The sequence below is a fragment of the Gymnoscopelus braueri genome (genome assembly GCF_963280865.1).
Source record: "Gymnoscopelus braueri genome assembly, chromosome: 20".
NCBI lineage: Eukaryota > Metazoa > Chordata > Actinopteri > Myctophiformes > Myctophidae > Gymnoscopelus > Gymnoscopelus braueri.
Window position 1 is genome coordinate 36,133,129 of NC_137622.1, and position 24,195 is coordinate 36,157,323.

The 24,195-nt window shown below is 42.6% G+C and overlaps 1 protein-coding gene across 1 annotated transcript in view; it reads right to left on the bottom strand.

Moving 5' to 3' along the window:
• Positions 1-22,460, bottom strand: part of LOC308076475 (ecto-NOX disulfide-thiol exchanger 2-like) — a gene marked incomplete at its 3' end in the record, with an annotated part of 36,325 nt that extends 13,865 nt beyond the window's left edge. Inside the window, exons 1-5 of the mRNA XM_080416780.1 lie at positions 22,326-22,460; positions 14,373-14,531; positions 11,129-11,335; positions 9,060-9,293; positions 7,282-7,494 (exon numbers count right to left, since the gene is read on the bottom strand). Of these exons, the coding sequence (XP_080272906.1) occupies positions 7,282-7,494; positions 9,060-9,293; positions 11,129-11,335; positions 14,373-14,531; positions 22,326-22,440 (928 nt within the window). The 5' untranslated portion in view covers positions 22,441-22,460. The remainder of the gene's footprint in view (positions 1-7,281; positions 7,495-9,059; positions 9,294-11,128; positions 11,336-14,372; positions 14,532-22,325) is intronic.
• Between the last annotated feature and the right edge of the window lie 1,735 nt (positions 22,461-24,195).

A 24,195-nucleotide genomic window follows, 5' to 3' on the forward strand; every position in this document is an offset into this window, starting at 1 on the left:
AGTAGAGGAGGGAGCAGAGGAGGAAAAAGTGGAGTCAGCCACGGACGCATAGAACTGTGTGTGCATGTACGTGTACGTGTACGTGTGTGTGTGTGTGTGTGTGTGTGTGTGTGTGTGTGTGTGTGTGTGTGTGTGTGTGTGTGTGTGTGTGTGTGTGTGTGTGTGTGTGTGTGTGTGTGTGTGTTAGCTTGTGTCTTCTACTTACCATCTGATGCCAAGGCATCACCTTATGATGATTGGGGGTCACTCAGTTCCCATAGAGATTCCTGAACTTAAATGATCAACACTTCAACACATTTAACTACACAGAGAACCAATGTACAGCGGCCACTTGTACTGCAACCTGGAAATGGCGATTTCGGCTCAGATCAATCATTCTGATACAGCCAAGAACATCTCAGTGTCTAGTCTCTGAAAATGACAACATTGCCGCCTTGAACAGGCAGTGTACGATGGGCTTCTGGTTCAGCATAGACACGCAGCTCCTTGGCTATTGATTTAACCTAGGTTTAATGGAGGGGAGGTTTGTTCAGGTGTGAGTGCTTCCGCTTCAGTGTACAGCCTGTTTTCACATTCATACCCATTCGAACACATTCAGAGCTGGAGCTGAAACACATTCAGAGCCGGAGGCTGCCCAGAGACAACTCTTGTCTTCTAGTCATGGACTGCTCCACTGCAGCAGCAGTAATTTAAGTGCTTTGCTATAAGGCAAATTGGAGATCTCTGCCTACTGATATGTCTGGGCTCTGGAGACATCTACATTCAAAGTATAGGGGTTAAAACTGGGGGGAAATCACTTGGAAAATAAGGAGAAAAAAAACCTATAAATAACAGCCTTGCAGAATCAAGGCAAACACTTCATATTGGGATGGTGATGAATTGTTTTCTTCTTCAAAGCAGTGGGCGTAGGTTTGTTATCAGCCATACTCGCTGCTCTTCCAGCCCATATACTATTGCATTTAGATTTCCCCAGACGTGTAAGTAGGTGGATATCTCTGATCGTCTGCCTACGCGAGACTAAAAGGCACATTGCTGTGAGCAGCTAAACTTACTTGCCTGACCCATATTTGCGTGACCATTTACCCTGTCATACCATTTACTCTGATCTTGCACGTGTAAGTCACACAGATACTGTAAGAGCATCTGACAGTTGCCTAAACTGTGAGATGTAAATTGTGGTTTCAGCACATAGACTTCTGTCTTTCAGATCCTAACTTGTTGATACAGTTGTACCCCTCTCGGCTGTCTAGCCCAGTGGTTCTCAACCTTTTCAGACCGTGACGCCCCCAAAATTAATCATATTTGAACTGGGGACCATAGATAAATATTGTGTATAGCTTGTAGATCGGCTATTTTCCACAATCTTTCATATGTTATTTGACATGGACAATTTGGCTATTTTTTTTGGTATTAAAAGTCCTTATATTGTCACTTCACTGTCATCTGGGAACCGCCCCCCACCCCCCCATTGTGTGGGGATCCCCGGGGGGGGGGGGGGGGGGAGAGAAAGGTTGAGAACCACTGGTCTATCCTGTGGTATTCTAGGCAGATTCAGAGGATCATGCAAAGAAAGAGAGTGAGAGGGAGAGACCTTTGTATCTCAGAGGATCTCATGTACACAAGGGAATCAATAAGACCGCCAGAGCTTTGGCCTTGGTCCAACGTGTGTGTGTGTGTGTGTGTGTGTGTGTGTGTGTGTGTGTGTGTGTGCGTGCGTGCGTGCGTGCGTGCGTGGAGTGGTGAAAGTGAACGGTACATGGATCAATAGTGCCTTCCCAGGGTCCTTTAATTTGACAGAGTAGATCGATGGGGAAGACAGAAGAGAAAAGAGGGTGCAGGGTTGTGGACATGCTCAGGAATGGGCCTGTCCACAGGACCAAATTGGAAATGTTTCATTACGCTTTATCCTGGGTTTAAGTCATATCGTGATTATATTTATATCTTTTATCAAAATCTAATCAAATCAAAATCATGGGCGAGCATGCGTGCTGCTTTTGGTTGGTGGTACGTTTCATTATTAACTCATTCGGTGCCAATGTGTAACACGTAAATGTTTTCCAAAGCCCACAGTGCCAATGACGTGTAACACGTCAAGACAGTGTTTTCAGTGTTTACGCTAGATGGCGCTCTTCGCCAACCTATGAGTGATCCTATGACTTCCAGAGAAGAGTATACCGGGAAATAACATGATCACAACAAATCCAGCCCCATCCGAAAGTTAAAGGATTTATGATGGAAGCAGAGACACTCCTCCGTCTTTTGCGACATTCTTTGTGTCGATCGTCCTGGAACTAAATATTCTGTGGCTCTTGAAAGGTTAGTACAAATGCTCAGAAACGCTGGCACTGGCTGACTTAATTAATTAATTCTGGCACTCAATTAGTTAACTGGTATCATGAGCCCAAGTAGCACAAAGCAGCTGCTCTTCATAGTTTACACTTTGCATACTGTACATCTACATTTAATGTTAATGAAGTCCATGATCATAACACCAGAGGCAGCTCCACAAAATCATGTTCAACCCAGATTTGGCTCAACAAAGGGAATGAACTCGTTCTCATGCTAGTCATCAAAAATGTGGAATGCCCTACCAAAAGGAGTAAAGGAGTGTAAAACCCTACTCACTTTCAAAACTGCCCAAAAGATACACCTTCAGGAGGCTGCAATTCGAAAATGGCCCCTGTCTAAGTCTTAACCTACCCCCCTACCCCCCCCTTTCTTTTTCTTCTCTTGTAAATTTTCTTTCACTCTTCATACCAGTAACCTGTAAGCTGATTGTATGACGTTCTGTATAGTAGTGTGTATATCTGTCTGTCTCTTATATGTCATCATGATTTGTGTGCATGGGGATCTCATCTAAAACAAGCTCAGTGCTTAATGAGTCTCCCAGTTTAGTAGACCTTGTATTGTGAATTTGTACTTCCATGTACTGATGTTCTCATGTCTTACTAAATAAAGTACATCAATCAATCAATCAAATTTAACATTGAACAACTCTGTCCAGTGATTAATGTTGTTTCATGTGATCTCATGGTGTGTATTACTACTATTGACTAAATGGGCAAAGCTAGATCATGGTTCAGGTTAGTTGAACTGGCAGAGGAAGCAGGTGACAGGGTGGCTGTTAGGAGGGACATATGGATTTGTCCTTTCAGAGACAGAGTGTCCATGGGTGACAAACTGGGTAGATGAGACAGACAGATAGGGACAATCTGAGGGCGTCAAACTGAACCCAGGTGCACTGCCACCTAGACACAGACTGCTGTATAGTGGCCTAACACAAGAGGTGTAAAAACCAAAGCCTTCAAGGGTGAGTCAGGGCAATAGATGAGGTCTGTTATGTCATCAAAGCTGCATTATTGATTTTTACTTTACTTTTCAACGACCTTTCACAGGACCAGACTGGTGTGTCAATAAACTAAAGAGCATGCAGGGAGAAGCGGGTCCAGCATCTTTAAATGTCTCGGGAAAGATGGAAAATAAACAAGACACTGAATCCCTAGAGAGATGGTCCTCACGCTGGAAAACAAACCTTTCTGTAAGGTCAATGCACAGCTGAACACCGCCAGACATAACCATGTGTGTACTGACAATGAAATGAACTTACCTTTAACCCTCTTCCACAGAAGAACAAGGAAATAAACGACCAAAGCCTAATATCCTTAAAGGTTAACAAACAAACATCCGCTTGACTTCCACTCAATCTAATATTATTGTTACTTTGTACTCCTTGGCTTTCGTTGATTCAGTCTGAGAGTTGCTGTTTCCATTAGGCAATGTGTCTATGTGCTTGCCATGTCAATATCTAATGGCCAAACAATGACTATAATGAACAGCCCTAAACACTTCCTATCGTGTGTATTGTGTGTTTAATGTTTGGGTCATTCCAGAATTGGAGGACATTTTACGTCCCACCCAAGAAATGTCAAATAATCCATTTACAAAATACTAAATAATGCAGTTGTCGTGTAACTTTGACTTGTCCTGAGACCAAATCTAAATCAACATAGAGAAAAAAATGTTTGAACATATTTTAAAAAAATACCAAATAAGTCTGTAGTACCCCTAAAATGCTACTTTTCTCTTGTCCCACCCCCTTGGTGACCAAATTGAATCTCAGATAAAACTGTTAAAATGACATCTAAATCTACTTTCTTTTGCATTATTTTGTTCATAGATGTCGCTTGTAGATGTGCAAACATATTTTTTAATTAACATAATATTTTAAATAAGTATTATTATGCAAGGAACCTGTGTCCCACAACTTGCATGCAACCCTGTTACCTTAACCTTTTTAGCATGGTAAAAGAAGAAGAAAAGTGTGAGTCACATGACACACTAGAAGTGACATCATCAAACACTTTCCTAACAGCATGGGTAGAGCAAAGGTATCTCCTCTCTTCTATTATTCATATTTTTATAACATTGTCAGCCTTGCTTGAATGTCTCAACCTACCTCACGCAACCCTGTTATGCATATTTCCAGAATAAGATAAATACTTGACAAAAAGATCTGTACTTATGTACTTATGTGAGTTTGTCCTCTTGGTAAATCCTAACAGCTATCTAAACAGCTAGCTTCTATTCCTGAGAAAAAGCTAACATTAGCATAGATTTGCAATCCTGTTACTTGCAGCCCTGTTACTGTGATTAGAGTAACAGGCTTGTACAACATTAACAGGGTTGCATTAATAGAATTAAAACACTATTATTTATGGTTAAATTAAAAACATTACATAATCTAAACTATAATTTAGGTTAATCTACGTATTTTAAACATTATTGAATTTTACAGACTATATTGCTTCATTTTATTTTAACCATGTAGTCCAAATGAGTTATAGTTGTTTGGTGGCAGTGGTGGGATGGTATGCCTTTATGAATTTGACAACTGTGAAGTAGACCATGATGCCAGGTGGCCGTGGAAGAGGCTGAGCTACCAGGCTGAACCCAGTTGAACTGGGGAGTCAAGAAAGTGTTTGGCGTGAGGGGAGCATGGAGTTGGGGCCTCCAGTTAAAGGGGTTGTCATCTCTGTTCCCGATCCATCTGACTGTTCTCTGGTAGCCGCCAAACCAAGTGATTAAGGACCAGTGGTGCGACCAAAAGAGGCTACAGTGAGTACACCAATGGCACCACCTGTTGATACTAGCTTCATGGAAGAGATGAGGAACTTTATGTGTCGTTCTAAACGGACTGAATAAATTTTGTTCTGGCCGTAACCAAGTCCAAACAGCTGCTGGTGCAATGGACACAGAGACATCACGACAGCCCATGCCACTGGATCAGAGACCTGATAATCCACCTAACCGAACTTCAGCCTCTCATGTTTCAGAACTGAGAATCCCAGACATCAGAGAAGGTGAGGATGCTGAGAGCTTCTCTGTGCGGTTTGAGTGCATGGGGGTGGAGGCAGGGAAAATGGGTTGCCCCAGTTGTCACTTTATTGACCAGACGGGCCCTTGAAGCATATGCTGGCATGGATGAACAACAACAGTCAGAGTCATATGAAGCTATCAAAACAGCAGTACCAAACAAATACAATGCTACTGAAGAGACTTATCGACAGAGGTTCTGCAGCACCATTGTTCCAGCAGAGGAGACTGTCAGAGAGATCTGACTGAAGGGGCTGTACAAGTGATGGATGCGTCCAGGCAGTCGTACCAAGGACGAGATTGGAGAGGTCATCATTCTACTACTACTACGCTACTACTTGCTGGGGAGGGAGTTCAAGCTGCTGACTGACCACTGAGCCCTAAGGTGGATGCACTAGCTCGATGCAACATCAGAATGCCTGCATCCTCCAGGCATAGTCTATAGCCCTCCAACCATACCAGTTCACTATTAAGCATTTTTGTGGCAAGAAAAACCTTATTATTTTTCAAGGTTATGTGTGAGCCAAAGGGAGAAGGGGTGAAAAACATCATGGAGGCTCATTTCTCCAGTCCCAAAATTCCAAACATGTAATCACATTCATATTCAGGTATGAGGTCATTGATTGTGTAATGTTTGCAAGGGGAAGGTTTGGATTCCTCTTGCTCATGTTTTCACTATTCACTTTCACTATTCTTTGTCTACAGACTTAAATCCCTGGACATAACCATTTAAGAAGGAGTGTTCATCCCCCTTAAGTTGTCATGTGATTTCCTGGTTATATTGATTTTCTGGTTGTATTATTAATTTCACAGAAGGAAATACTTTGTTAATTTATTAACATTAACACAGTATGTGTTATTGTCTGCATTGTACACATGATTATGGTAAATGGTTATGTCCTTTAACTTAATAGGCTTGACAGGTTAGGTCTAATTGAGGTGTGATCAATGCCACCTGTGTCTAAGTGGAACTACTTAGTTAGAGTCTTCCCTCAAGTTAGCTGGTGATCAGGTATAAAAGGTCTCCTGTTTGCAAAATAAAACCCTGATTTTCTGGAACAGCTCTGCTGCATCCTGGTCCATTTTCCATTTCCACACTACTTACCAACAATCCTCATGTGAAACATATTAAAAGTTATTCAAATAATATTTCATTTTCTGTTATTAAAAGTTATTAAAAGACTAATTATGTGGTCTTGAGCATTTATTTGTCACGTTGAAAATAATCTATAATCAGAATTAATGTAGCTATTCAACCCTGTTACTGTAATTTCAACCCTGTTACCATTAACATTTTAATCAAATATTAACATAAATGTCTTTCTCAACGCATAAGGGTTTGACCTATTGTCCTTTAAAGAGTTTAAGTAATTATATGCATAATGGGTTAGAGCAAATATTTGAAAATTAATACTTAAATTAGTAAAGTGAAACATGCCACAATTGAAAAGTTGTGCAAGATAGATTTCAAAAGTTGCTTAAACTAATTGAAATAAATTCATATCTGAAATCAAATGTTTATTCAGAGAGAATGTTACTTCTTTAACCAAATGGTAAAGGAATTATATTAAAAAAATACATTAATGCACTTTTTGCAGGTTCCTGAGTGTTGGTAACAGGGTTGCGCCAGGTATAGCAAACAATAAATAAAACATGTAATAAAAAAAATATCTTTGATGCCTGAGCTGAGCCAATCAAGCTTTTGATAGTTTAGTACCTATTATTGATGAATATATAACAGAAATGTGTCAAATAGAAGGTTAATTTTTCAAAAATTTGAAAGCCCAAATGTCCTCCAATTCTGGAATGACCCGTTTGAATATTCATGAAACTATCACTGTACAGTGGAAAATACACAAAATGATGTACATAATGCATTCACAGCGTGTGGTGTTGTCGTCCACTCACACTGAGCCAGTATCCCGGACAGGGCGGTCTTCAGCTTCTCTTTGGCTTCCTCCATCTCCTTCTCATGCTGAGTCTTCTCCCCCATCAGCCGGCGGATGTGGCTGTTGGAGGACTGGATCATGGAGTAGAAGTTGTTGGCGTTGCGCCGGTTCACCTCGCCTCTCTCCACCCAGGTCAACAGCACCCGCACCGCCTCGGGAAATGCACCGTCATCTGACCCGAGAGGAGAGGAGGTAAGGGATTTAGAAAAAAGCAAAGGTAAATGGTAAAATGGTAAATGGTGCATTTATATAGCGCTTTTATCCAAAGCGCTTAACATAGATTGTGCATTACATTCACCCATTCACACACACATTCATACATACACCGATGGCGGAGGAAACCATGCAAGGCACCAACCTGCTCATCGGGAGCAATTCGGCATAATTCAGCGTCTTGCTCAAGGACACTTCGGCACTAACTCTGGGGGAGCCCGGGATGGAACCGGGAACCTCTCGGTTCCCATCCGGCCGCTCTACCGGCCACTCTACCCCTGAGCCACTGCCGCCCCAAGAGTCAGGGGTTAAAATGTGTGAACGTAGTAAAAACAACACACATAATAAGAGCTCTCATTAGTAAGTTACTACATGAGCAGTTTGTGAATAAATGCCTAATTTGGCCAAATGGAAATACTGATCACTGTAAATACTTCCTCAACAACAGCAGAGAGAGCACAGGTACAAAGCAACCAAAGGCATGGCACCCCCATATCTTCAAAGCCTGATCCGACCATACAACCCCTCCCGCTCACTCAGATCAGCTAACACAGGGAAGCTGTCTGAATTTTCCCTAAAACATCCGAGACAACGCTCCACACGTCCCAGACTCTTCTTCTGGCTCCCAAACTGTGGAACAAACTCCCCATTGCACTTAGAACTGCAGACTCACTCCCAATTTCCCGTCGTAATCTGAAGACTCACTTCTTCAGATTCTACCTTAAGCCCATAGCACTTAACCTAACCTTAAAGTTGTACAATGCAGATTCACAAATAACGATTTTTAGCAACCTCTGCTGGTCACTACCGTCACTGCATACAATTTCCGTAGTCCTCGATTACCCAGAATTCCATTTGTTTTCACCGGAAGCCGGAAGCGTTTCAAAAAGCGTTCTTTTAATTGTTTTATACTATCTGCGGATCGTTTCTCTTAGCCAGTGGAGCATTAGTTACCATGAGCTGTGCTTTCTTTTTCTGTTCTTTTTCGATCTTCCAATCCTACATTCTCTTAAAATCAGGGTGAGGTTCCTTTTTGTTATTAGCGCGGTAGTTCCTGGCCAAACAGGAAACCGTTGCAGTAGTTCCTGGCCAAACACAGATGACGTCATTTTCCCGGGAAAGTCCCCCCTGACAGCGTTCAATAGAAAATATATAAATAAAAGGCTTCCGGGGGTGAAATTCATGGATTGGGTGTTGTGAAACTTTCGCCACTCACAAAAGATATACAATTTAACTTTAGTTTTGTTGAAAACGTTACCTAGTATTACTTTAAGCAGTCTTGTGCGAGGGTTAAAATGTAATTTAGATAGCATGTAATTTAGACAGGTGCCAGGTTCATTTGTTGACCTGGCAACCTATAGTTTGTATAGTTTCAATGTACAGATTATTTTTGTTTTGATATTATACCGTTTAGACTGAACGCACGCACGCACAGAGCCAGACCACTATCCTGGCCTGTGGGTTAGGCTGTTCGATAGATTATTAGATTGCGGTTTGACTAACTGGTGACTGTATATACGGTACCTTTGATCTTGTCTCCCAGCTGGCTACATTCGTGTTCAGAGTAGTGGATGATGGGTGGTGGGGAGGGCGGACGGAAGCGGTCCTGCTCCATCTTGCGTCGGTGTCTCTCCTCTCTGGCCAGCAGGCGCTGATGACACTCCCACTCATACAGGTCATCCCTGGCCTGAGCAAAGTCCACGTGGAGGCGACCCGAGTCCTTCTTGTCCGTGCTGGAGCCCAACCGGATGCGGTAGCCTGCAGAGGAGAGACAAGAAGAGGTTAAAAAGAGAGCAGGTAGAGCAGGTAGCAGGTACACGCACACACACACACACACACACACACACACACACACACACACTTCAGTGCTGCCCAGAGTTTCAACTTGCATCAATATTGTTGCTTGCTCTGCTGGTGTGAGTGTGAGTGTGAGTGTGCGTGTGCGTGTGCGTGTGCGTGTGTGTGTGTGTGTGTGTGCACGTATGCTGGCCTCTGTGTTTCTATGGGGTTGGTTGGGGGTGTACAGAGTCAGTATTGTTAATGGAGAAAGCTACAAAACTCTGATATCTGAACCATTACTTTGAGATTTAAGACGTGTGGGATTCTGGAGGCTGCTGGGAAATGGAGATAAGATAAGAAACCATCAGCTGGGGTCATATTAGAGAGACTGCTTTTTACTACAATCCGGGAAGTCAAAACATAGCCTTGGCCACGACTTCGGCCAGGTGTAGACAAAAAAAACTATTTAAAAGAAGGAACCTGCAGTGTGGATTTTCTACGCGTGCGTGCGTGCGTTCAGTCTAAACGGTATAATATCAAAACAAAAATAATCTGTACATTGAAACTATACAAACTCTAGGATGCCAGGTCAACAAAGGAGCACTGGGAACACCAACAACCTGAACAGGCTGCTGAGGAAGGCTGGCTCCATTGTTGGGGCGTCAGTGGATGGGATGGAGGGGGTGGTTAACGTGAGAACAGCGAGGAAGCTGGAAGCTATCATGGCCATGGATGACATCTACGGCTAGCCTCTTTCAGAGGCAGGCCATCTACTGTATAAGTAAGTGAGTGCCGGTTGAATTTTTTCTTCTTCTTTTGTGCCTAAAATAGGGATGATGATGGACATGCATTTTATAAAAAAATATAAATAGAGATATTTAACACTTATTTTAACAAAACAATATCACTTACCCTACCTTTAACAGAGGGTATCTGCTCTGACATAAAGTGTGAAAGCATTTGTAAATTTGGCAGTAAAGATCTAGATCTTCCTTGAGCTTGTAGGTAAAATAAGTTAAAGGATCTACACCATGAATTTAAAAAAAATAAATAATGTTTAACACATTGCGTGCCAATCGCGTAGATCTACGCGAACCTAAATAATTGCGCAGCGTGCCAGTCGCGTAGATCTACGCGAAGTGGTCTTTTTTTTTTTTCTCGCAGGTTCACATTTCATTGTAGGCCTCCCTCGCAGTGACACATTTCATTGTAGCACACCCGGATATGGAAATATCCGTATCCGGAGATTTTCGTTCCCACCCGCCGTCGCTCTAAATCTTCCCCTAATCCGCCATTATCTCTGACTTTTTTTTCTCCTCGCTGAACGCTGTTTAACATAAACCGCGCCTACTGCTAAATGGAATGTCGCCGATCGAAACGGTCTTCTCTGGGCCACTCACACAGCTACCCTGTGTGTCTACAAACAGTTTAACGCGCGATCTTAAGGTATTTAGCGAGGTCTGTGGCGACTAAAAAACAACAATAAATTGCTGGCACTGGTGAGTACATTATGATATTAAACTCTGGCGTGGAATGTGTTAATATCATATTGTTTATGTCCCTCAAACGTTTTTCAAAAGGTTTGAGCCTAAATCAAGCCTCAGATACTGTATACTCATTCCAACTAACTTCTCTCTGGCTTATAAAGCACTTTCACCTGCAATACCACATTGTCCTGTTTGGCACGGGGTGCTATTGAGCCAGTTTGTATGCATGTTATCTCCTGGTTCTGTGTGGAAAAAGTAAAAAAAATATATATATATAAAAATGTAATAAAAACTGAAAAACTTTTTTTCTTGGTTAGAATGTCTCACCAGACAGGAAGAGAGCCTTGTCCACGGTGAACTCCTCTGCGAAGCGGATGTGACAGAAGTTCTTCTTGCTCCTGCGGATGGCGATGATTTCTCCACACTGTCCAAACACCTCCACGATCAGCTGTTCTGTGGCGTTCTCCGGCAGGCCGCCCACGAACACCGTCTTACAGCCTGGTGGGCGCTCTCTGAAACCCGGAGGTGGAAGGTCTGTCAAACATGGAGAGACAGGAGAACGCAGGACGCACTGTTATGTGTTTGACCTCACAGTAGGATGAAATACTACTACTGTGGCTGGGCGGGTGGCACTGTTAAGCTACCTGAAAGAAATATACTGAACTTTTTTATCCATTTTATTTTTGGTTGTAGTTAAACAGACTGACCCAATAGATCTGTGGTTATAGTTAAAGACCCCGTAAACAGAAAGTACCCTAACCCAGTATGATTAGGCCGCACGTACAGTATTATGTATTATGTTTTTGTCAGACCATTGAAGGCAATGAAATAATTCTCACCTGAGTGTGTCATCAGGTGAGGTGACACAAAAACTGCTCTCAGCACGAAATGCCCAAAACAAGGCATTTCCTGTTTATGGGCTCTTTAAAATCACCTATAATGTCAGTGGGTCTAAATAAACTGAGCTAAACAGATCTGTGGTTGTAGTTAGAGAGTTGACGAATGCAATGCAACACACAGTAATGTATAGAGCAATGAAAGAGCTGCAAAGTCTTCCATCACAACTCACACAGGCAACAAGTAAATCTGATTTTAAAAATAAATTAAAGAAATATCTTATGGAATCTGCTTTTGGATAATGGCTAACAACAACACTGTTTTTACATAGTGTAACTACATCTGTAACCTGAATGTGTTTGAATTTGGTTTTTGATGTATTATTAAGATGTTACATTTATAATTAAGGCTACGACACCATAAAATCAAGATTGATTCATATTTTCCATTTTGGTTGTATTTTAAGTGTACATTATTTTTTGATACTGTGATGTAAAATGTTTTCATGTTATGTAATGTAATATAATGTAATGTAATGTAATGTAATGTAATGTAATGTAATGTAATTTATTTCTGTGTGGACCCCAGGAAGAATAGCTGCTGCTAAGGTAGTAGCTAATGGGGATCCAAATAAACAAACAAACAAACAAACAAAGACCTGAGAGGTCTGTCCTCAGGACACCCTGCATTCCCATGGTACAGAGTTATGGGATGGAGCGATGTGGGACACACAGAGTCCCTGGCTGGGAGCCAGTCCGCAGAAATAGATGTGTCCCTGAGGACTGCCGTCTCTGTGGCCATTACACTGCTCTGCTACACAAACCCATCCGTCATCACCTAGACTGACTAAACACCTTTTTACAATCCCTGACCTGCTGGAACCGGGACGCTCCAACCCGCTGAGGAACTCTTATTGGGGATGCCAAGGATCATGGCGCAATAACACAGTGCAGACACAACCCAGCACAACACTCCCGCCAAGGTGTTTTTTGTTGAAATTGTTACTGTCGGGTAGGCCTGTCCCCGACTAAGGATTTGTTTAGTCGAATCTAATTGGCGACTAATTGCCAATAGTCGACTGGCAGTCGACTAATTTTTTTTGCCAAAATACATTTTATTTCAAAGGGCCAAGTCTACACAGTTTGTTTTGTGTCTCCAGCAGAGTTTCTAGTGTCTCTATCTCTCTCTGGAAGAGGTTGCACATGAACTCTGCAGCCGCACTGAGGCGCTCCAACACAAACAATACCAATACAAAGACGAGGAGTAAGAAGAATAAAGTGGAAGTTACGTGTGGTTGCAGGTGTAGACTTGGCCAAAAAACAATTAAAAACATTTTTGTCCCTTTAAAAAAAAAAAATATATATATATATATATATATATATATTTTTTTTTTCTCGACTAGATTCAACTAAGAGACACGCAGTCGACTCGGACCTCCCGCGACTAACCAGTCGACTATTCGACTTAGTCGAGGTCAGGCCTACTGTCGGGGCAGAAACTTCTTATTTCCATATTTTAACTTTTTGTGTTTTTTCGTAAATGAACGCCCTACTTGAGCACACGCAAGTATCTACAAGCTCAAAACGCGCCGCGTTTTGAGCTTGCAGATCTGCTACTTTTGCATTTGAATCCTGAAAAGTAACAGTTTTGGACATGAGGTTTCCCCCCGACACAGACAAAATGTAAAGAACCTTTCAGACAGATAGACAGAGAGTTCAACAGGTCACACTTCCAGTTACAAACATGTGCTTTTTAATCCTTACCTGCTCTTTCTATTTATTTATAACACAGTGCAGACACAACCCAGCACAACACTCCCGCCAAGGTGTTTTTTGTTGAAATTGTTACTGTCGGGTAGGCCTGTCCCCGACTAAGGATTTGTTTAGTCGAATCTAATTGGCGACTAATTGCCAATAGTCGACTGGCAGTCGACTAATTTTTTTTGCCAAAATACATTTTATTTCAAAGGGCCAAGTCTACACAGTTTGTTTTGTGTCTCCAGCAGAGTTTCTAGTGTCTCTATCTCTCTCTGGAAGAGGTTGCACATGAACTCTGCAGCCGCACTGAGGCGCTCCAACACAAACAATACCAATACAAAGACGAGGAGTAAGAAGAATAAAGTGGAAGTTACGTGTGGTTGCAGGTGTAGACTTGGCCAAAAAACAATTAAAAACATTTTTGTCCCTTTAAAAAAAAAAAATATATATATATATATATATATATATTTTTTTTTTTTCTCGACTAGATTCAACTAAGAGACACGCAGTCGACTCGGACCTCCCGCGACTAACCAGTCGACTATTCGACTTAGTCGAGGTCAGGCCTACTGTCGGGGCAGAAACTTCTTATTTCCATATTTTAACTTTTTGTGTTTTTTCGTAAATGAACGCCCTACTTGAGCACACGCAAGTATCTACAAGCTCAAAACGCGCCGCGTTTTGAGCTTGCAGATCTGCTACTTTTGCATTTGAATCCTGAAAAGTAACAGTTTTGGACATGAGGTTTCCCCCCGACACAGACAAAATGTAAAGAACCTTTCAGACAGATAGACAGAGAGTTCAACAGGTCACACTTCCAGTTACAAACATGTGCTTTTTAATCCTTACCTGCTCTTTCTATTTATGAACCCTGCCTCTCTCTCTCTATTCATCTAAAAGTCAAAAGGTGTAATGTCAGAGAATAACAAGTCTTTTCAGAGGAACAGTATTCTAAAGCAATATAAATGTAAACCTACTGGGGTTGGAGGGGAAGAGGGTGCAGCTCTTGCAGTGGATGATCTCCTTGATGATTGGCACGTCCTGGGAGAGGGGCGGGCCCACCATGCCCAGGCCGGGCAGCATGGGGTTCATGGGGGCGATGCCAGTCATCATGCCGAGGCTGTTGGGGTCAAAATCTGGAAGGTGGCAGAGAAACGTTCATGAGGAGAAGAATACCACAGCGATATCTGGCTGCTGGGAACGCAGCACAACTTTACAGCTATAGAGTCTTCTACCGGTTTAACCCAAAGCTCATGTTCTATTTTACATAGTGTTTTATTCTCTGGCTGATTCCTCTGTCAATACCAGTGACACACAAGCAACCTAGAAAACAACAGAATACACACAGCTTCTCATGAATAAATCATCTGACAAACAACATGCATATTTAACCAGCTTTATCTGACTGACTCTCGCTCTTGTCATTCTCCTCCTGCTGTTTGAGAAATTACCCACTCTTTTTTTTTTTTTTATACCACAATCATGCATCTGCTGCTCAAATACAGGATTTCCTGCTCATTCATGTGTATACACTGATACTTTGTGACTGGATGTGAAATGTTTATTAAACGTTCATTGTGAATAGAAGCTTAATTGGAAGCAGATCGAGGAGCCGTGAGGATGCGTGTACAGTGTAAGTAAACAACAGGCGGGTATGAGAGAATTTTAAACAGATCGGTTTTCAGTCAGAGGTGAGAATTCTCCAGAGACAAGAATGACAAGGATCCAATTCAGAAAAAACACATCAAACGTGAAGCTTCTATGTCCACCCACACAAGACAACGTAACACCTGTGTCCTCTGTTTGTGTGGTTCTACATTCCCTCCCTGCATTCTCACTCTCTCCTCCATCTTCTCTTTTCTTCTCTGTTCTCGTTGGATGTTCAACAATCTGTTTCTTGGAGGTTTGCTCAAGGTCGTTACGTTTGAAGCTACCCATAAATCGGAGCACAGGGAGGGGAATACAAGTTTTATTATTAGAAAAAAAAAATGATGGTGAAAGCTCCTGGCTGTTACAGTCACACTCCTGTGTGTGTGTGTGTGTGTGTGTGTGTGTGTGTGTGTGTGTGTGTGTGTGTGTGTGTGTGTGTGTGTGTGTGTGTGTGTGTGTGTGTGTGTGTGTGTGTGTGATCCTATCATGAAATATATAGTATCCATCTCTCGCTGTCAGAAAGTCCCAACTGCAGAATTTTCTGTCAGTCATCACGCACGCACACACGAAAACATTACAAGCCCGATGTGCATGTGTGTGTGTGTGTGTGTGTGTGCGCGAGTGTCCCTGTGCGTGTGTGTGTGTGTGTGTGTGTGTGTGTGTGTGTGTGTACATTCATTTGACAGGATTGCAGATGCTTTGTGCTCCAGCAGTCATCTCCTCCTCTGTCCCAGGATTCAAGACTCACTCCAGTGCTGGCTACTCTGAGCAGTGTTCCCAAATATTTAGCAAATGTATTTGCAAATGTTACTTTTAGTTTTATCCCAGTTGTTACGTTGATTTGATTTATTTAGTGTTCTCATTAGGCAAGCTGCATTTGATCCGATGGGACAGGTGTAATCAGAGATATTCAGTGGGTTAGGGTTAACAATAAGTCATTTATTCTTCATTCAAAAGTCACAGTCTACTACACATGATACAATAGTGTACTGTAGATTGGGGGTCCCATTATTGAATCAATAGTTTAAAAAATGCCCAAATGTACGATCATTTCGAAATTTCACCAAAAAAAGTGTGTTAATTTACCAAATTCCAGTCCAGTTTCATACTTTTATTTGTGTAAGGTCCAAGAAGTTGCCTGCTTCCACACAGCATATGTGATGCGTTTTTGCATTTGTTTTTGTCTCAAACTAGGTTGTTTACGCACTTATTTGGGTGAAATTACTTATTTACACCTATGATATATCTTTTCTGGCTGTGTATGATAGTTTTCTTTCAGATCATTTTAAGCCTCTGGTACGATAATTAAAATATTTCCCATCTGGCAACACTGGCCCTCATGCACTTGACAATTTGACAGTGGGACAAGCCCTAAGCCCTTGTAGACTTCACGTGAATGTGAACCCCAGCATCCATGTGCTAGGGCAGCGGTAGGCAACAGGCCGCCCGTGGGACAGAGCGTGCCCGCCAGCGATAATATCTAGGCCTGACAAATTATTTAGCAAATAATTTACAATATTGGACTGTAGCCCACATAATAATAATGAATCTACCCCCACCCTAAGAATACTTTTACCCATGTTGAAAGTGAAGGACAGGCGGGGCATGTGAGACACCTTGAACACTTGGACAAGGGGTCCAGGACCCCTAGGGGGTCCTCAGAGATACTGCATGGGGGCCGCCACATCTTTGTGTGGTGATAGGGACTTTATTTTTAAATGTTTACATTGACCACTTGAACCCTATAGCGTTCCTATTCATGGGAGAACATTAGCCCAAAATAGCAGATCTACAAGCTCAGCTATTTCCGGCGAAGAGGTTTGGTGTACAGGGGGGGGGGGAAAGAGCAGACCAAGTACCGAGCCAAAGGTCAAGTTTACAAAGTATTGAGGGTTTTGAAGTCGTTAAATGACAATGAAAATAACATGAATCCAATATGTAGTGGAGGTCCCTGGTTCATCTCTCTCTCAGCTAAGGTGTCCTTGGCCTGAAAAACTTTGAAGACCCTCTGCCTTAAGGCTTGGCAACACAGTGTGTCTTATCTAAGAGACCTTGAGCGCCTGCTCTATGAAAGAGCTCTTGTTTTATCTCTCTTGGAAAAGGAGTATGACGGTCTGTCTCCAGATAATATTCATATTTTTATGGTTTTAACGAACTAAATGTCCTCCGTGTACAACAGTCAAGGACGTAGCCTGCACAACATGATTACCCAAGCATTTCTATCTACACCTGCCTGCAACATTTGATTACACACACAGTTCTGTCAGTATGCAGTTAACCCACCACCACACATCTATTTATTAACTTTTAGTTATCATTGTGTATAAGATGGCCTGTCACAAGTTCTAGTTCTTAAAATGATCCCTGGCTAATAAGCCTTATACTGTATGCCTTAATACATTATAATTGCCCTCTACAAATACAATTAGAAATAAAAAAAAACTTAAATATTTGATTTATGTTAGAAATAGTTTTGTGTCTTTCACTCAATAGGGACCGCTCCCGTCGCAAATTGATGATGTAATTTGTCCATGTGTGGTGCAGCCCTATGGAATGTATGGAGTGCATGTGCTGACTAAAAACCAACTTAATACTTCCTAAGGTCAATATGAGCAATTGAGTTAAAGATTAAAGGTAGGGTAAGTGATTTTTTGGAGGGAGGGGGGTTTCTGTTAAAAAGGTTGAAGTACTATATTCTGATAGTAATCATTGCTTCAGAGCATTTGTTCGGTCACAGGGGTCTCTCCAGCTCTTTAGTAAACAGAATATAGTACATTTTCAGGTAGGTGACAAAATGTAAGCCAATCAGGAGAGAGCACGGAAAATGCTTTTTCTGTTCAATAAAGAGCTGGAGAGACATGGGAGACTCCTTTTACTGAACAAACACTCTATAGCAATGAGTACAATCAGAATATAGAGCTATTTAACACTTATTTTAACCAAAGTAAATCACTTACCCTACCTTTAACTATTTCTAAAATAAATACAATATTTAAGGTGTTTTTAATTATTTATTTTTGTTGTAGAGGGCAATTATAATGTATAAAGGCATATAAGGCTTATTAGCCAGTACTGGAAGTTATCCATTGGTTATGTTCTGACACACACACACACACACACACACACACACACACACACACACACACACACACACACACACATCAACTAACGAGATTCATAAAAAGAACAAAGAGAAGATCATAATGTTAAGGACAGAGAGTGTAAAAGCATCATGTCAGCACACATAGATGGAGAGTGAAGTGACTGCAGAGTGGAATGGTGGTAAGTTGAGTTGTGAACCTCCTGCTTCATGGTAAATGCTTCCTGAGCTTGTAATGAGCTTGGATAAATAATAAACCTGAGCAACGAAGCCTCAGTGTTTTTCATTAATCTCCCCTCTTGGTTCTGAACCATTAAACGCAATGTTATTAAACCAACGTCGGTGGAACGGCATGGGTCTGGATGGAGCGGTGTTCAGTTTCCTCTCAAGGATGAGGAATTATACACATCTAAAGAGAGACCTCATGTCTTAATTCATCTGCACCGTAGTGGATGTTACAGTCGCAGCCTAACAGCTTGAATATGGGGTGAGTTAGAGCAGTGGTTCTTAAAGTGGGGTCCGGGGACCCCCAAGGGTCCCTGAGGGGGTTCCAGGCGGTCCCCAGCCAAATTATCTTTAGGAACCAAATGCAGGCTACTCTTATTGGTCTGTAGCTCTAAGAGTGTAGACATGGAGTCAAATGGAGTCATTTGATTCCATTTGTACGCTCAAGAGTTAAATGTTTTTTTTTTCATATTTTCTTTACAATGCTGTGTTTTCTGTTATCCTCTTTTCAATACAGTAGCAAATGACTGAAAACTATTTTTACTCTTACAAATATCCTGTATTTTCTTTTTCTTTTGTCTTATCTCGATTGTGCCCTCTGCTGTTTGCATCGCGCAATTTTTTTTATTAAATAGATTTAAATCGTCACCAGTTTGAATTGATTTTAATCAATTTACGATACATCTTTACATGCCTACACGGTGGGTTCACGGTTCGAGCCAGAGGTGGAGGGTGAGAGCTGAACATCAAGTGCTGCCAGGAGCCAGAGATATCAGCTCCACTTGTAGCTGAGAGAGCCTGCATTTACAACCATCCACTGCTGTCTTTACCTGCCCACTCCAAAAAGGAGAGAGAGGGGAAGAGATTGAGTGACTGGATGGAAGGGAGGTTATCATGCCTCATTGGAGAGTTCTGCAGAACAAGTTTCGATTTACTTTTTTCATTTAGAAGCTAGCGTAGCCTTAAGGGATGAGGCCACATGGCCACTGCCATCTTGTCAGAAACCCAGACGAGTGTCGGTCTAATCAGCCTCTGTCTGCCATCTTATGGATGTGTGAGTGTGTGTGTGTGTGTGTGTGTGTGTGTGTGTGTGTGTGTGTGTGTGTGTGTGTGTGTGTGTGTGTGTGTGTGTGTGTGTGTGTGTGTGTGTGTGTGTGATTCTCCAGTCCTCAGACTGATAATAGAGTCAGAACTCCATCCCGCTGACACAGCTCAGCCTGTTCATTTCAATACAGTCACTACTAATGGCCGACGCAGCCTAACATGGGAATGTACAATATCACCCTACAAGTCCCCAGAAGCAGAGTTCTCTACAGCAAAACTCTGCACTGCAGTCAAAGACAAACCTTACTGAACATGTACTCATTCACTAACCTGGTCAGGACGTACATCTTGTGTATAACCTGGTCGTAAATATCGTGTATATTGCATACGTCAATTCTGAAAGGCGATTCACCTTTTGTACCTGTTTTGTACCTCTGTTTTTGTATTTATGGTTTGTTTTCCCTGTGTAGTGTAATGTAATGTACTCTATTGTCTGCTTGTTTTTTATTTTTTTTTGTGGGGACTACGGATGTGAATTAGCATCTCTGCTAAATCTGGTGTATTTACATTGCATATTAATGAACAATACCTATCAATGTAGTGTCCCGTCAAAACAAAACAAAGAAAAAAGGGAGTGCAGAGCCTTGATTTGTGCAGATCACAGGTGTACAGTATCTCATGTTTGTTTCTAAGTCATAGGCACGCTCCCATGGAAATCATTAGCATTGTTCCACGCCCCATTTGAGACCATAAAAGGTAACTGGAAACATCCATCGTCAGACCAAAAAACACCATCACCACTCAAAATGAGCTGATCTACAAGCTTACAACGTGTCGGAACGCACAGCCATAACAACTTGTAGATCAGCTTATTTTGGCAAGTGAATCCCTCACGCGATGGATCCCCTGAACGTTAAAGTAATAGCCTACTCTCATGAGTAATGAGAATAAGAGGTTTACAAAGTTTAACCTCACAACGAAAGGCTAATAAAACTTTGGAGGATATAATATAAGCCCTTTCTACTGAACAATTACTCACTCACCTTTAACGAGGTAAAAAGATGATGCTGGAATTACTGAGGGGAAATCCGTCCTCTTAATCCAGAGCGATTTACAGTAAGCAAGGTCCAGGACTCTAAATAGACTTTGTTTACACCGTAAACTCAGGGGGGCTGAAGAGGATCATTTTGTGGTGTAGCCTCCAGTAATCTCCAATACAAAACCACAGAATCAGTGTGCAAAACAATATCATGTCACGTTCAGATGTACCGATGATGACAAGATAAGCTGAGTTGGGTGAATTAGCTCAACACACACTACAGTAAATCTCCAAAGAAGTCCATGAAGAGAACCTGATATACCTCCATACTCCTCTTTCTGCTGACCTGACAGCTTCCAGCAGCTGATGGACCCACATGAATGGCCTCCTCTGACATATTATATCACATACTCATCAGTAGCCTGGTAAAGCCCCTCCCTCCGGAAAATCTCATTTCCAAAATAAATTACAAATGAGATTTCCGGAGGGAGGGTTTACCAGGCTAACTCATCAGTACACAATGATGCAAAAGCATCGGCCTGAACATCTAGTCCAGGGGTCTAGCCAAGGACCCCTTAGCTGAGAGAAAGATGAAGCAGGGACCCCCACAACATATTGTATAAGATTGTGCTACAGATTAAACCTTTTCATAGATTTCATAGATAGCTTCATTATAGGTGTGTTTGTCAGCACTGCAAGTTGGATTCAATGTGTATTTCCAGACATCCACTTAAACCGTCAAATACATAGTAAGCTTCACCTTTGGCTCAGTACTTGGTCTGCTTTTTTCCCCTTCTACATCAAACCTCTTCGCCGAAAATAGCAGATCTACGAGGCGTTGTGAGCTTGTAGATCTGCTATTTTTGGCTAATGTTCCCCTCAGAATAGGGATGCTATAGGCTTGAAGTGGTTAAAGAAAAAAATAAAATAAATAAACCTTCCAATCACACAAGGATTTGGCAGCCCCCCTGTAGTAATTCTGAGGACGCTCTAGGGTCCAGGACCCCGTGTTGGAGACCCCTGATCTAGTCTATGCATATTAACAGATTCAGCAGGCAGACTCTAGACTGGATCAAAGCACTGAGCAGTAAAGGGAAAGCCTGGTGACCAGGGTTGCATTGCTCATGGGACGGCCTTGCACGCCGTGCAGGAACCTATTTGACCAGGAGCACGCGCATAGATTTAAAACTACTTTAAATTCAAACCTCAACAAAGTTTACACAGGCTCCCGACTCACACCAGGTGGATTAACATAGGAATGAGTCTAGATGCATATCAATTGTAGCCTGGGATCCAGCCTGCTTCGCTACGTTCGGCGGTCTTTATTTTCTCTCTTCGCTTCTCAGTCTGGAAAGCCTCCTATCTCCAAGGGAGGCGGGACATGCCAAAAGCTTCGAATCGAACCTGGGGCTTCTGATTGGTCTGTGGTGCGGGGCGGGACCAAAAAAACAGTGTGATCGTTGTGATTCGTCATTCGTTTGAACAACATCCAATCAGCAACGACGTTGCCCAACGTAACATATGTAGTTCCAGTGTAGTTCTGCATAACCTCCCAATGGGAGGCTTTCCAGACTGAGAAGCGGAGAGAGAAAAAAAAGTCCGCCGAATGTAGCGAAGCAGGCTGGATACCAGGCTATATCAATTGTCCATTGTGTGACCTGTAGTGTAGGTGTTAAGCGACTTGCGCGTCAAGTCATTAAAATAGAGTGCAACCACGTTCCAATTCAGCATTGCAACACTGTTGGTGACGTGACGTTAAATAACCTTTAATTCAATACCCAAGTGTCTCTGTGACGTCATGATGTCAAGATGCAGTCCAGCGTAAAGAAAGCAGTGTGGTTCAGTTGTAGGGTCGTGTGGTTGGTACCTTACCTGGCATGACAGGCTGTCCATTCATGTTCATGGCGGGAGCCATGCCCAGGTTGCTCATGGCTGTAGCCCAGGCACCCGGGTCTGACATGGGCATCGTCATGGAGTTGGAGTCCATGGTTATGTTAGGGATCCCTTCTGGGGAGAGATAGGGGGAGAGAGAAAAGAGAGGGAGAGAGAGAGAGGGGGATAAAAGATTAGATCAAAGACAGGATTGACCCTAATTAGCCTGGGAGCAGACAAATCTGCCAGTGCAAAAGAAAATTGCCCTCTGCGATTTGGGTCTGGCAAAGCTCCGTTGTGAATCCATTTCCTGCCCGAAGTCTGGGGTGACCAATCAGGGCCCAGTATTCAAATATGGGAGACTGTAATTGGTAGTTGGTTGTAGGTCTGACCAATTAACTTTGATCCCGCCCCTTGGGAAAAAAAATGTGCTCATAGAAGCACCAGACTCATATCCACGCAGTGATATACCGGTAGTCTGGCCACGCATAGCCTCGATCTCCAGGCTTTTATTGTTTAGTTTTGCTAAAAAATAAAAGCCTGGCCCAGCGCGTCGGTGTACTCGGTATGAGGAAGTGTTTCATTTCCCAACCAACCAGAGTGCAGTGGGCGTCGCTCGTAATGTTGTGTTAACGGGGCGGGGGTTGACGGACAGATCGGTGAACCAATGGGATCAGGCGCAATCTCTCGCCGGCTCTATACACCCGCCCCTCTATACACGAAATCAGGAGCGTTGGGGCAGCCTAGGCCACGCAAGGCTAGACCCTAACCCGTATTAATTTGGCTGTAAACATCATATCGTCTCTGTCGGGTGGAAACCTCATATGTCCACAACTGTTACTTTTCAGGATTCAAATTCAAAAGCATCAAAAGTAGCAGATCTACAAGCTCAGAATGTGTGGCTTCGGGCCGTGTTTGTCTGACATCACTGAAACTGAAGACCAGAACAGGGCATTTCCTGTTTAGGGGCTCTTTCAAAGCTCTCTGCTGTGCGTTGCCTCATAGTGAGTCCTGAGCTGTTGGTGTGACGCTACGATAATGTTGCTGCTGATGAGAGCTTCATGGACTTGTTAACTAATACGACTCTATTAACAGAGAGACTGCTGGAGCACTTACATAACAGAGAGCTGGGTGTTTTACTGCAGTTTCACTGCAGAATCACTTTCTACTGCAGTCACAGTGCTAATGGATGCACTTGCTCTGTGACTGAGAGGTCACCCGATCTACTATGAATCACCCCATTCAATGGAAAGGAATTACATCCAAATCAAATGTATGCATCCATTCTATAGGGTGGAATTGTACAATCTCACTCGCATTGTGCCAAGGACCGCCCATACCAGCTTTTTCCACCACTGACCATTATAGTGACTGAGAGTTGACTGAGGCAGGTGACAGGTCATGAGACCGCCAGGGATACATCTCACACAGTTCTTTCCAAATAAAGTGCAGGGCATGGCAGCCTGTAATTACATGAATAATATACTGTAGGCTTGTGTGCATGCATATATAACAGTAATTATGCAATGACAACATGCTATGATATATACTGCATTACTAAGTGCTTTTGCTCCTGGCATCAACACCCAAGGCATCTCCTGTGATGGAGGGGAAATAATCAAGAGGCCAGAGGTCCTGAATTGATGTGACATTAAGCTGAGGTTCATCTGAAAAGCCCTGCTGCATTTGACCTGGGGGTCAACTCCGCTACATTAGCCTCCTGACCCCTGCTGATGGAGGGTGGAGGAGAGGGGTGGGTGGGCTGGTGGTTGGAGGGTGGGGGCATGTCACTGAATCGTAGCCTTCTACAGGTACTCTCTCCCACACGTCGCTCATTGGCCGCTATAGCTGGCCGATATTGGCTTTATTG